At 43.9% G+C, this 14,657-nt stretch overlaps 1 protein-coding gene across 4 annotated transcripts in view; it reads right to left on the bottom strand.

Annotated features, from left to right (window-relative positions):
• Nucleotides 1–14,657, bottom strand: part of STAG1 (stromal antigen 1) — a 163,513-nt gene that overhangs the window by 25,010 nt on the left and 123,846 nt on the right. For all 4 annotated transcript variants that reach the window (XM_017826205.1, XM_017826208.1, XM_017826206.1 and 1 more), the window contains exons 14-21: nt 14,085–14,199; nt 12,822–12,939; nt 11,635–11,738; nt 8,793–8,885; nt 8,585–8,674; nt 8,203–8,406; nt 5,506–5,576; nt 832–919 (exon numbers count right to left, since the gene is read on the bottom strand). In XM_017826205.1, coding sequence (XP_017681694.1) covers nt 832–919; nt 5,506–5,576; nt 8,203–8,406; nt 8,585–8,674; nt 8,793–8,885; nt 11,635–11,738; nt 12,822–12,939; nt 14,085–14,199 — 883 coding nt within the window. The remainder of the gene's footprint in view (nt 1–831; nt 920–5,505; nt 5,577–8,202; nt 8,407–8,584; nt 8,675–8,792; nt 8,886–11,634; nt 11,739–12,821; nt 12,940–14,084; nt 14,200–14,657) is intronic.

Raw genomic sequence — 14,657 nt, 5'->3', positions numbered from 1 at the left:
ACAACAGGGAGAAAATACAACTTGTCTCACAGAGAAGACCAGGCTCATATTCATGGTGCCCATTAAAGCATCCATGGTATCTTGTTAACATTTCAACTCTCCATTAGGTGCTAACTCCTTAGAGTGGTCTCAGGAAGAAACACTAAGGAGAGTTCAGATTTCAGGACTTTCTTCCTAAGCTCAGAGCCATGACTCCCACATGCCATGTGGTAATGCCTCCTCAGCAGGGTCCTTTTGCAAAATACTTACACAGAATTTTGTGAGAATTGAGATTTTTTTTTTTCTAAATGAAGCTGAGGTAGAGTTAACAACTGTCTTCTAATAGAAAACAAATTAGAACTTAAAATGTGCTTAAATGTTGGAGTAGAAATCCTGCAGCTTAAACTGGAATCCTGGGAGAACGTGAGATGGTTTCTGTGCTTATCCATGAGAAACTAAAACTGAACTAAGAAGAATCTCACTAGGATGATGTTCTTTCCTGGTGTTCATAAGCTTCCATCTTATCTTCAATGCACAACAATCATGTGTGGTAATTCCAATTGCAGCCAAGGTTTACAGTGTAAACACCATGATTTGTGCATTGCTTTTCCCAGCCAGGAACATTAATTGTTCCCTACTTTACAGATGAGAAAGGTCAGGGAAGTAGCTCAACGATCCAAGAATTTTCACCTCCTGTAGTCAGTGCCTGCCTACAAAATAAAGTTCATCCAGAACTCCCTGGTTTCCCTAAATAACCAAAGTGCAGTGCATTAATCTTCTGAATTTCTGTACAGCCAAACCCTTTAAAGCCTTGAACTGAAAGCCAGCTGTGCAGGGCAGGTGTTGCTGTACCTGTTCTGGCATCGCTCCGTGTTCAATTCCAGTTCTCAGCAATCTGTAGCAGTTACTGAACAGGTCCCACTTGGTGAGATCATGAGCACTGCAACGAGAGGAGACACCCACATGAGCTGAGATCCTCCCAGCCAGGAGGAGCAGCCCGGAGAGCTCTGGGCTTTGCACAGCTCACACAACCCAGCCTGCTGAGCAGGCAGCTCACACCAGGCTAAGAGCAGAAATTCAGCTTTCTGATAATCCAGAAAAGCGTTTTACTTCATGGGATTTCTGCAGGGAGGAGATAAACTCTCTACATTCCACACATCTAAGTGCAGCAACAAGCTCCTCCTCAGGGTAGCCTCTAAATCATCTTCCCTCTCTGGTTCTAAGCACTGACAGAACTCCAGGAAACTCTTCTCTGACATTGCAGCAGAAACTATGGCCAAACTGTGGCAATATCTTCAAGCAAAATAAACTTATATATTTTTCTGCTGCCTCCTTTGGAAAAAAATAACCTACATTATCACTAGATCTTAAATATCCTGAACCATGTGAAGTGAGCACGATTTACAAGATGTACATGAGACAGAAAAGGTGCTGCCACCCCCATTCATTGTTTCACATTTCAGTGGCACCAACCTGATCCACCAGTGAGAGGAACACAAATGATATTAGGAACAAACACTCTACAGCCTTACAGACCTCAACAGCTCATGAAGCAGCTTTTTAATACAGAAATGAGAAATACAGAAGAAATTGCAAAACATCAAGTTGCCTAAAAGACAAAAATACTCTCACAAGAAAATTTAGGTTTAACACATTTTTCTGCAGTGGAATTAAACTGAGATAATTTGAAAATTTATAATATGTCTATAAAAGAGCAAACCATCTCAGAAAAATCAGAAACTTGTTGATTAAAATACTCACCTGGAAGAAGGGATACTGAGACTGACCTGGCAAGTCTAAGTTAAATTAAGAAGCCTCTTGGCTCTGGTTCCCTTCCACCCAGCACCTCCATCTCCAGGATATGCTCCCTCTGCCCACCCTTGGTGTCTGCCCTGCTCCGGAGCTGCCTGGCTGGGTTTGAATAATTAACTGCCCTGCTCTGCCAGAAAGAATAACTCTCTGGTTCTGAAAGGGACAGAGGGTGAACTCAGGGCTGGAAATGCTCAGATCCTGTTGAAGCCCCAGGCATGAAATGCTTCCCACTCTGGAGCGTGTCAGCCCTGGGAAATGTCTCAGATAAAAGTTTCACAGCAAACACAACAACGAATGCCCTCGTGCTGAGAGCAAGTGCAATTTGCACTCCAGGGGTGTGTCACTAAGCCAAGGTGCATCTTGACTTCCAATTCAAATCCATGAATAGAACAACAGGAAAACTTTTAAAAAATAATGGAAATGAAAACATAACAAATGTAAAAATACTTCCCAGATTTAGATGGTCTGTGAAGCACTAAAATAAAATGTTTCATAGATAAAATTACAGGTGTCAGAGTAGTGCCCCAGTGACATTAAGCACATAGATGCTGCTTCAGCAAATCACAGAGCTGCAGCAGGGCAGAGTGGTCCCTCCTTAATTACAGCACTGTAATTAAAGCAGGAGGGTCTCCTTGATGTGCAGAGGCAGATACCAGCACAGATTATCCCACAGAGAATATGGAAGGAAGAGCTGCCTCATCCCTGCCCTTTCCTGTCAGAGCCCCTGTCAGGCAGCTGGCACGGGGCCCTGTCCCACTGCCTCAGCCCTGGGACACCTCAGCTCTGGGCTCAGAGGGGCCAGGGCCCCACAGCTCATCCCAGGATGAGCTCTGCAGCTTCCAGAGCTCCAAAAGTCTCACTGCATGCAAGCTGCACAGGGCTTTTCAATATAAACTTCCTTTGGGAAGAGCCTCCAGATTCCATTTAGGCCTATTCTGGCACCCCTTAGTCTCTTCTGAGCTTCATGGCAATCAAGACAACAGTTATAAAGGTACCCTGGACACCACATGATTCCCACAGAGCTTCAGACTGACACACAGGCTCCCAGAACAAAAATTCACACACCACAGAATTTTCCCTTAGTCCTTTCCGTGTCAGAGGGTCTTCATGGACCAGAGAAAACAAGGTCCAGCATTTCATTTAAGTTTTTTCATCCCTCTGGCCAGCCCTGTCTGCTGGGGCACATCCTGCCAGACAGTTGGCAGCTGAAGGAAAGGCACCAGTCCCACAGTGTTTCTCAAAGCATGGCAAGAAGCAGCTTAGGAAAGTTTCTTTTTGAAGAGATGATCTCTGCACCCACAAAACTGCCTCCCTTTATAAAGAGGCCCAAAGTGAGAGAAGCTGCACCCTGGGCTTTGAACAGCTGTGCTGGACATAGTCTAATTTCTGTGGTGAGGTTTCATTTCTCACCATTTCTACTTTTTCTGGATATAGCAAACTGCTGAGTAACTCAGTCTGAAGGATGCACTGGCCAACTACTGCAAAAAAGACTAAGCAACTGGTTTCTAAATGAGGAAGAGAGGATGTGCTGATCTGACCATGGATTCACCTGTCTGGGAAGTGCCCTGGCTGATCACACTTACACACACAGTGCTTTCATCTGGAGAGCTCTTACAGTTGAATTAGGTCGGAGTCAGTACAGAAAAATTGTCTCCATGTACTTAAGGACAGAAAAAAATGCTACAAGATTTTGGCAAAAAAACCCCAAGTGGATACTCAAGGGGTTCTATTCAGAAGATCTCAAGAAAATTTATTATTGTATTATAAAAATGTGGAAGGAAACATTTAAATGATGAATTTCATTTGTATTGGAATACCAATATCCTTGTTTGATGGAAAGACACGAATTAAAAAGTGTGCTGGGAGCCCTTTGTTGACATGACCCTCTCAGAAAGAGGATTAGCTCAGGCTTGAGAAATCTCAGTACAGGAGCTTTTGGTCTGGAAGGCTTTTCTCATAATCCCTTACCATGTATTTTCCACCTTGCTGGTCTTCTTTTTCCTAAAGTGTGAAGCAGCAGCAGCCACCAAGGAAACAGAAGCACAGATAAGGCCCAGTGGAGTTTCTCTCACTGGAAGGAGACAGGGACTTGTTTCCTTTCCAAGCCCCAGCAACTACTTTATCAGGGCACTTGTAGAAGATCTGAAAGGTATCAGTTGTTAGCCTGTGATTTCACCTTTCCACTGATTTAATTTCTTTTGGCTCCCAGTTGCTGACAGACAATGACAGTCCCGGGGAGCAGCCTTTGAGAGAACGCTCTGTGGGAGTTTTGCATTGAACATCCCAATCTCAGAGCTCAGGGAGCAGCAAAAACTCTGTCTTGGATGGTGTAATTGTTTTCTTGCACAAAGAAATCACATCTCACACAACATTCAGCACAGCAATGAAAAGATTTCATCACTTCTTTAAATGCAAGCAGATATTAATTAGAAATTCTCACTGAGCTGTAATCATAAATCACAGATCAGCTGGGGAATGACACATTAACTGTTTTTCAGCTGTGATTCTTTGCTCTTCCCTGTTTTGTGAAGGTGGAAGTAGATGTCCCCTACCCTGATTTGTGTGTTATTCAACAAGACTGTTTTTATGGGCTGAATTAACTCCCTACAGGTTTGGAACCCTGAGGGAAAAAAAATATATGGGAGACTCTCAGAAAAGCCTTGAGATTTGTGCTTCTCTCCTGAATGTGAACTGGAGCTTTCACCAGTCCTCTCAGGAAGGCAGAAGTGGCTCCAGTGTTACCAGGGAGACTAAAAGCCTCATTTGCACATGTGTCAGCCTGCTGCACTATGGAAATTAGTAACGATTTAATGATCTTTGTGGGATTCCTGTTGAATGGAAACAAAGAGTAGAAATGGTTTCAGAATCACTTCATACAGTAAACCCATGCAGGATTCAGGATAAGTGAAGACTAAGCACCGAAAGAGAAATGAAATCACTCAAAATAAGCTGTAAAGAAGAGGCAGTGAAGGAAGGTCCTCTCACACCTTGTGACAAGGAAGAAATGATTTGTGGCTCTGAGCCACCTGCACATGGAGTTTTTTCTATGCTGCCCAGGAGCAAAGTCTTCCTACAGCTGACAGAGGGGAAGATCAGGTCTTTGTGCTCCAAAATTCACAGTTCAAGTGGAATTCTCCAGGTTGTGAGGGTGCCGAGGGCTCTGAGAGCAGCAGGAGCCTGCAGAGCTGGTTTGTGCTCAGGGGAGGAGTTTCTGTGCAATCCACACAGTTAAACTTGGCCAACAATTCAACTGCAGGAAGAAAATGCATCTTCCAGGCTCTCACCATAAACCATTAATTATTATTATTATTATTACTACTACTAATTCTATAATTTTGAGGAGAAGTACCTCAAAGGCAGTGAGAAACACCTCCAGCAGGGCTCTCCTAAGCTGAGGCTCAAAGCACAGGTTTGGTGCCAGTGTCCCTCCTGCACTGTCTGTCACCCAGGGGAGCAGGACTTTCTTTAGTAAGATACTCAGAGTGCAAAAGCATTTAGTGCAAGGGAGGATATGCCACCTGGAAATCAAATCTGCAAAAGCAATGGCATTAACCAAGCAAGGACCCAGATTAATCCAAACAGTTACACTGACAAATACCACCAATCATCCTGCACTTCATCTTTCAGGCCATGTATTTTCTCATTTCCCAACACTTGACATTCCTGATACTTGCTGAAAGGAGAAAATTAACAGAGGGGAAAAAAACCACCTACTTGTGAAAAGAGGTCAACCTCTTCAGAGTGGAGAGCACGTTGTAAATGTCATCATCATCAGCCTCCTCTCCCTGTAAAGAAAAGGAAATCCATGGAGAGAGTCCATCACTGCAGGGAGGAGCAGTTCCTCTGAGGGTTTATGCTGATACTACAACTGACTCCAAGTGTTCCAATGACTTGTATCTAGATCCCGTAACATTTAAGTAGCCACTACACAGCACTAAAAAATCAGCAAGATCACCTGACAATATTAAGCATCATCACTGTGTTAATACCCAAACCAGTACCCTGTGGCAGTGGAAATCATTCCCAAGATAAAATCTGAGTTCTACCTTATTTTACAAGAAGGGCTGGTCAGCTTTAACGTGCCATGATATCATTATCCTCATACTTTATGCAAACTGAACAGCAAATTCCCTTAGCGAAACAAGTGGAAATAAGATACTTCCAATCCCAAATTTTCCCAGCAACTTTCTGAAACTGGAAAGCCACTTAAAACAATTCTTCTCCATTTCATTTTGTTAATTTTTTTTCCATCTAAAAGCCTAAAGTTAAGATATCTTCCTGCCTTCAGATGCAATTGCCAGTCAATGTTTCACTCATTATCAGCTCAGTGGGAAGCCATAAAGCAGTGGGATACTTGCTTGGGTACCCACATGCAAATTTTTTTCATTTAAAATGTCTTTAAATTATGAAATAGACTTATTAAAACTAATTATTCAAACTGGTATCACTCAACAAAGAATACCAGTAAGGCCATAATTTTAAATCCTCTTTCTTGCCTTCCCCTACTTGTGTCCTGGCTCTGTCTCCACATCTTTATGACCCTCATCTGACCTACGCACTCGCTTTTCCTTAGAGATCTAAAACTCTTACTTAATTTCTCACATGACTTTGAGACACAGCTTTTCTCTGACAGCCTCAGTCCTCCCCCCTCTCTTGTGGAAGTGAATATCCACAAAGATCCTAAGCCCTCGCTTGCATTTCTCTGCTCCTCCTGGAGTACAGGAAGGGGACACCCCGGAGGAGTTTGGTGTCACTGGGCCATGTCCCTCCACGAGCCCAGTCCTTGCTCTCTGCCCAGCACTCCCAGTGCATCCTTCAGGGCTTTTGGCACTGGAAAACTGCACAAAGGGGAGCTGCTGGCAAGGAGAAGTGAAGGGAAATGAAGTGGGAATAAGCACATATCTGCTTCCCGATTGTACAGCAGTTATAAAGAGAAGAGGAAATCAAGGAAAATTGCAGGAAAAGTGTTTTCTCTCCAAGCCCATTTCTCCTGAGAAGCTGTTGGGAAGTCACTTCTGAATCCCAGGTTCTCACTGCCCTGCTGTGACTCCCCTCAGTAAGAGGTGAGGCCAGAGGGATCTCTGAAGCACGGGCACAAAGGGAGGGGACTCTACAAGACCACTATTTATGGTGGCCTGGTGTGAAGAACCGGGCTGGTTCTGGGCTGGATCTTTGTGCTGCCAGTCCAGCTTTAGCCCTTTTTGCCACCCAAGTCAGCAACAGCTTCCCCAAGGTCTGTCTTGCAGTTTTTGGTTTGGCTGGCCAGAGGTGAGGAACTCCATAAACCCAGGGCTGTGAAAACAGGTGCCAAGACACGGAATGTGGCATCAGCTGAAAGGGTTCCCCTGACACACAGACAGGCAGAGATGGAGCACAAATCCTGCAGTGTCTCCCCAGGTTCTGCTCAGAAGTTTATGAGGAAGTACTGAAATGGCAGCCAGGTGGACAGCAAAGCCAGTGGATTTTGGGAAAGAAAGCACAGTGGTGCCCCAGCTCCCCTGGGCTTTGAGGCCCTGCCTCCTGCAGGCACTGCCTTTTCAGGCCTGCAGCAACACAAACCTTGTGTTTGCTCTGCAGGTGGCAAGGCACAGATACAGTGTGTCTGTATGTGCTGTGTTACATAAAAATGAGAAAAAAAGGTGTATTTCCTTTTATATGCCACTCTAAAACACAGACTGCAGCTTAACCTTCTCTCAATGTGCATCAAAAATTAAATGCACCCACCACAGGGCAGTGCATGACTGGGAGGGAAGAACAAGATCTATGCAGCCCTCATGTTATGTTTAAAGAGCATGAAAATTATAACAAATTAAGTAATGCTACACAAATTTAAATTGATGCAAAAGAGGAAAAACTGAGTAAGGTTTCTATTCTTATTTAATGTATTCTGTCTTATGCCTTTTGAAGCATAAATTCTTACAACTAAATCCCAGGTACTTCCAGGTTTCAGACCTGTATCTTTATTTCACTCTTGCCAGGGCTCTTTTAATATGTCATTATAAATATTTTACTAAATCCTCTCTTCCACTCAAAACATAATCCAATCTTGATCTTGCTGCCTGCATATCTATTTGAGACTACTGGAATCACCACAAGCATTAATGTAAATGCAATTTCCTTTGCATTTTTCATCATCTTTCACCCACTTATCTGGGCTGTTTAAATACTAGACTAAATTTTCAGAGGCAGGATTGTCCTGTAGTCTTTCTTTTACAGCATCAATGATTTGTAGGCCTAATGGCCAGTGTAAGGGATTTTCTACATGGAGAAACAGCTCCAAATAATTACGAAATAGCTGCTGCTGCTCTACATCTTCAGATGGACAAATTCATGGCTTGGTCAGAACGTTTTTCTGCAGTTTATTCTGGCATATTTTAAGTAATTAACGAAATGATTGTGAGGAGAACAAACCTCCTGCAGCAGATCCTCCACGGAATGGTTGAATCTGTCCACAAACTCGTCGATGAGCTGGCTGTGAGCGATGTCCACCCTGTTCTGGATGGTGTATTCCTCACTGCAGAGGATGCTGTAGGTTTTGCTGCAGGCTTCCAGAACATCTGATTCCACATGCTTTTCCACAACAAACTTAATCTGTTTCAGTAAGGCATCCAGATGCTGCAGATCAGAAAAGAAGTTCAGCTTTCCCCTTGCCTGAGCAGTGGAACTCAGAGCAAAAGCCATTCCCAGAACACACCAATGGGGGATGGATTGTTCCTGTGCCAGGAAGGCACAGCTCTGGGTCCCTGGAATGGGGGATCCTGAGAGCATCCTGAGAGCCCCCAGGATGTTGTACCTTTTCCATTCTGCCCGTGCTGTAGATTTCCAGATCAAAGTACTGAGGGATTTGCAGGAGATTTGCCACCTTCTCAGCATCAGCAGAGTACTGGAACACATGGAAACAACACAAAAACAGGGAAGTGAAATCAAACTCCTGCACTCAACTGAGAAAGCTTCAAGACAGCTGTAAATCCCCGGGAGAGTTACTTTGTGGAAAACTGTACCTTGGATAGCAACATGGGAAGTGCAATAATGAAATGCTCAGTCAATTTATTTCTGTCATCTATCTGAGTTTTTCTTTCTTTTGCTGTCAAGACCTGCAAGTGATCAAAAATAACTACAGTAAGTTCGATTTTTGCCTATAGCATTCCTTAATTTTTCTAAACGTTGCATTACAGACAAAAATCCATGCAAGTGTATTTTTAATAAATCAAAAGAGGAAGGAACAAATAACTCATAACAAATAACACATTTGGGCTGAAGAGTGATTAAATGGGAGGACCACACGTCCTAAAAGCCGTGACTGAAAAGGATAATATCATATCACCCAGCATGATATTGTTTCAACACACTGACATCTTTTGAGGATTCAAATAAACCCCAAGTCGGTGGAAGTTTTGCTATTGCTTCCAAGCTCTGGCTTTCACACACTAAACCAAATGTTAATGTAAGACCTCAGGGTGAACTGATGTATAATTAAAAAAACCAAACCCAAAGCACACTGTGACAGTGATTTTCATGAGCAGATTCATGGCCTCATCTCTTAACTGGAATGTAATTCTCAGTGAGAAGGTACATCCAAGTTCCCAGAACTCGTCACCAATGTCAGGGACAGATATACAGCACTAATGCTGACACAGCAAAACCACCTGGGAACAGGGAACAAGACAATCACCCAAACATGCCTCAGGAAAGCTTAGAGCTGGCTTCAGAAAGGAAAGAACACTGCTGAAAACAAATCATGGGAATAAAATGCTCGAGTCAGCTAATGATTCCCATACAGCAAAGGGGCCAGACTGCACAGGAAGGGTTACAAGCTGAAGTCAGAGGAGAAACTATTCCACAAGGTGAGTGCTTAATTAGAAATCTGCTTCCATTACAAGTCAGAATAAGCTGGTGAGATGAGGAGACAGGACAAACCTCCAGTGACAAGGCAGAGATGCCTGCAGTTACCATCCCACCACTCATGTCTAACTGGAAAGAAGCAAAAGCTCCGTGTCATACCTACATCTCTCTGACAGTGAGGAGAACAGCTGGAAACAAAACACCTGCTGGGGTGACGGGTACTGTGCCAGCAGCAATCCAAACCAACCATGGAGGGGAGGGGGAATGGCTCTGTAAGCAGGGGAAGAAACCACTGCAGAGCACATGGCCCAGGGTGGACACGGAGCAGCCTCAGCCCTGGGCACAGCAGTGCAGCACCAGCCACCCCCCGACAGCCCTGGGGATCAAACACTGCTGTGCCCTGGGGCCAGGATTAACCTGGGTCCCCAGGGTGACCTTGGGGCTCTTTAGATCAGCCTTCAGAAGGTGAAATTAATTTTACTGATGTGTTTTATTTAGCTCTGAAGAAATACAGACATCGAAAATCTAAGATCAAGCAATTTGCTGAACTCAAGTGAACTGTAGATCTCTTGAGAAAGTTAACAGTGGCATTATTTGGTGCTCCCAACAGAAAATACAAACATGAAATTTTTGTTAAATTTAAAGGTCACTTTTGCTAGAAGGGTTTGCAGCTTGAGACAAAAAAAGCTGTGCTTACAATACAGTTCTGGTAACAAAGGATTAAATTTGTGTAAATTTGACTAAGTGCTTTCATAGATTCCCACACACACACTGAAATGTTTTAATAAATTAAAAATTTCTCAGAACATGCTTTTTAAATTAAGGTACATAAACCATGTTTAAACTGATGGTTTCTTGGAGCCTTTCCTGAGATGCTGTTACTGGACATGAGGCTACTCTGCTTCTGGCATATAAAATGAACAAGTTAAGTAACTGCATTTAGTTTAACAATAAAGAACTCTGTCCCCAGATTTCACCTTTATTAAATCTGTGACTTTCTTTAATGAACTGGTTATGATTCTTCAGAACAGAAGCTAAGAGAAATACCATGTGTTCACACATGTTTATTCCATTTTAGTTTATCCTAAATAAGATGAGGACTACAAAAAATCAGGGGGATACGTTTGGGAAGCTGGGTGTCCTTTGGACACGGATGCTGCTAAGTCTGGAGAATACAGCTGAGAGCCTGGTATCACCCTGACCTTGTGACTTATACTGAAAGGTTTAAAAGTGCCTGTCCAGCCTTAGGAATGGACTCCTGATCCTCAGTCACTAGAAGATAAATGGAAGGGGCAGGTAGGGATGGAAACCCAAACCCACAGGTGCATTCAGACTGGTCCCAGTCCCACCCTCCAGCTCAAAGCAGAGCCCACTCAGGGGGCAGACTGGGATGCTCAGGGGCTGTCCAGTCAGACCTTGAAAACTGCCAAAGATGGAAGGGGCACCAACTCCCAGCATCTGTTCCAGTGCTTAAATACTCTCATGGTGAAGATACTGTTGGCTTTTCTGCAAATTTAATGTCCATATTAGCAGCACATTTCATTTCATGGAAGACAGGCAGAGGTAATCTTGTTTGCTGCCAAGCTCTCCACTTTCCACTCTAATCCAGATTTAACATTAAGGGCTGTATATGTGGGCACATTACAAGTGTAAGCCAGGGGCCTGACAAAAAGAACATCTAAAAAAAAATCATTAAAATAGACTGTCAGGCTGGAAATTTATATTGCTCAACTTGGCAACGCAAACCCCAGAATCGAACAAAGAAACAAAGAAAAGCCCAAACACATCCAGAAATACCAATTTCTACTATTTTCCTTCAGGAGGGTTGCCATGAAGTAGTTTAAAGAGCATTATGAAAGTCTAATCCAGACGCATCAGAACGTGGCGTTGCAGATAAAGGGCCCCCAAGAGGCTCGAGGTGTCCCTGGGCCCCACTCACCCTCTTGCCCGTGCCCCTGGGCCCCACTCACCCTCTTGCCCGTGCCCCTGGGCCCCACTCACCCTCTTGCCCGTGCCCCTGCCCACGGGGGGATGTGCCTCGGCGGCCTGGCGGATGGTGCACACCATGAGCTCGATGAGGGCGCTCTCCTGCCGGTCCGACATGGCTGTGGGGGAAACGGGACAGCTCAGGGACGGCTCGGGGTGTGTGGGGGGAGCACAGGGACAGGGAACACCGGGGACCATCTCGTTCTGCCACATCTATCAGGGCTTCCTTGCTTCCTCTTTGAGTTACTGTTCACATCACCTTAAAATGCACATGGCTGAACTGAGAGAAGTCCAGAGAAATGTGGTCTGGGGAAAAGGATGAATGAAGGGCACTATGATAAAGATCCTGGAGGACAATCAGTGACACCCCAGTCACTGTCACTGCCTTACACATTTTCTGTCCTTTGGCAGGCAATTCTGGAGGATCAGACCCTACTGGGCTAAGCAGACACAAAGAACCAAAGTGCCTGATTTCCTAAGGAAATTCCCCTGTTAAATGGCCCCACTGTAGCAGGTGGATACCAAAAGGCCACACTTTGAAGCACTGAGGTGATGAGCACATCACTTCACTTCCTGCTGAGGAAGCAGGGAGAGTACCTGAATTTTCCAGCCACCCAACCCCCTGCAAAGGGCCCAAAGCAGGAGAATCACAGAGGATTATAAAGGATCTTGGATGACACCCATTGCCCTTGGGGACTCTTTGCCCCCAACCTCCCTGGCCACCTTGAACACACACAGATTATTAGCAAAAGGAATTTGAAACTAATGGTGAAAGAATCCCCTTAGTTTTTTTCCTCTGGAGAATTCACTGGGTTTTCACACTGCCTGGAAAGCCCCAGCTTTAACTAGCACCACCTGAAGTGCTTGTTTATTCAAAATTGCATTACCTATTCAATTTATTGAAATGTTCATGTATGCACTAGCTATTCAAACATTCTGACAGAATGAAGTCCTAGCCTTTAATTTTAGGGAACCACAGCAGAGCAGATTTCACGAGAAGAAAAACAGAGTACTAAAAAAGTACAAATTGCTGCTTTTAAAGCAACGTGCATTAAAAACGGATTAAACTAAAATCTTCTTCAAATATGCTTTCTAAACAAACCACAACACACAAAGATATTTCACTGTGGGTGACAGTGGTATTTAAGGAATAATTAACAATACTGTGCAATAGCAATAAGGCAGAGAGGTTAAAGCAATACCTTCTTCTCCTTGGACTGGCTCCTCCAGGAGCAGTTCTGTCATACATTCCCAGTCTTTCAGCAGTTCTTGGGAGCTCTCCCACAAGCTGTCCACCAAATAGGCTGCATGTTCATGCAACTAGAAAACCCAAGGCAACCATCAGTACAGCAGCTGGTACAAGCAGTTCTACAACTTCCCCAGTCACTTGGGCATGCAGAGTGTCTGGGCATGTATGTTATGATAGCTGGAAAGAAAATTTAGCTGGAAACTAACTTGGGAATGTTTTCTTCCAGCTGAATGATACAAGTGCAGTGGGGTTATGTTCTAACAGAAAGAATGGAATAAATCTAAACTGAGCTTCTTTTCCATAAAGCTGCTTGAGAAAACTCTGCTTTCTCAGAGTTTTGGCCCAGAAGCTGTAAACTTACCTTTCCTCACTTTCTCACTGCATTAGAAAGAGGCAAGGTGGTGAGACAGGAGACTGAGAGCTGTAATGGATTTGTTTTGTATTCCTTTCTTTCAGTCTACCTATTACCAAACCAAATGTGTAATTTTTAAGCCTTTCCCCCTCTATCTTCAGAACATCCTGTACCTGACAGTTCATCTTCCCAAGTTTTCCTCCACTCCCTTGCCATTTCCCCCAAATTACTATTAGTAGGTCTCCCATAAAACTTCCCATATGTGTTGTGTCTGCAGACACAAACTATGGGCCCAGTTCCCCCCAGGTGTGTTCATCCAACACCTCATGTCACCACACTTGTTTGCATTTCCACCCTCCAACATTCTCAAGATGCACAAAGCCCTGGAGGGCCTCCTCTAATCTCCAGCTGACTCTGCTTGAAGGCCTCTCAGGTCCTTCCCACTGAGTTAATTGAGGATTCTAATATTAATTTGAGATATTCCACAATTTTTGTTCCTTCCTGGTTCAAATTGTTTTACTCCACAAGGAGTAACTCCAGGGGTGTTATCCTTGCATGGTTATGCTAAAAAAAAAAAAAAAACCTTTCCATTTGTATGCAATCAAGAGCCCTGGCAGCCCTTCCCCAGCAGCAGGGCAGTGTGAGGACAGTGGGGACATGCACGAGCTAAATAAACCACGACCAAGATTTGCAGCTGAATTTGCTTCACGGACAAGGAAATTTGGGGCAGGGAAAAGGGCTTACAGTATTTCTGAAAATATGAAAAAAAAGGAAAAGACAGACAATTTATTACTATATGATGTCAAATCACTTCTTAAGTTCCAGGTTTTATTAACCATGTAAAGGTTAAAATGAATTTTTTACCTCACTTTCAAGAAAGAAAAGAACCAACATTCTAATAAGGTTTCCATTTGGACTATTTCTCCCCCTCCTCTTTGCTAGAGCCTCTTCAGCTTGGGGATCGTGTCTGCTGAACAGCCTGAAAATAAGCAAAAGGAGCTCTCATGGTTATCACAACAAATCTCATTTCTGCAATAACGATGAGCATTCTTTCTTGACACACCAGAACTGTTCATAAGGCACAGGGAAAGTATCTCTGCTACCTCTTTCAGGGGAAAGAGAGCACGACCTCTGCCTGAAGAGATGGATTCATCTTCAGAGTCCTCCCGTTCACAGGGCTGAAAGAATTTCACCCAGGAAAAAGCTCTCCAAAACATACTTATATTGAAGGGTTTTGCAGAGTTTTAAATATTTGCATCATCAGTCTAGTTTTGCATTGGTAGCTTCTCAAGCCCTACAGTGGTGGTAGCACTTCCTCCAGCAGTGTTCACCCTGACTGGGACAGGGTGGAATCAAACCTGACACCCCAGGAACAGCCAACCTCAGGCACCAGTGGCAGCACAAAGGATAAAACATTACTTGGGGCTTTTACAGGTA

The sequence above is a fragment of the Lepidothrix coronata genome, unplaced genomic scaffold, assembly GCF_001604755.1.
Source record: "Lepidothrix coronata isolate B3197 unplaced genomic scaffold, Lepidothrix_coronata-1.0 Scaffold125, whole genome shotgun sequence".
Taxonomy (NCBI): Eukaryota; Metazoa; Chordata; class Aves; order Passeriformes; family Pipridae; genus Lepidothrix; species Lepidothrix coronata.
This window is presented reverse-complemented; position numbering and strand designations above follow the sequence as displayed.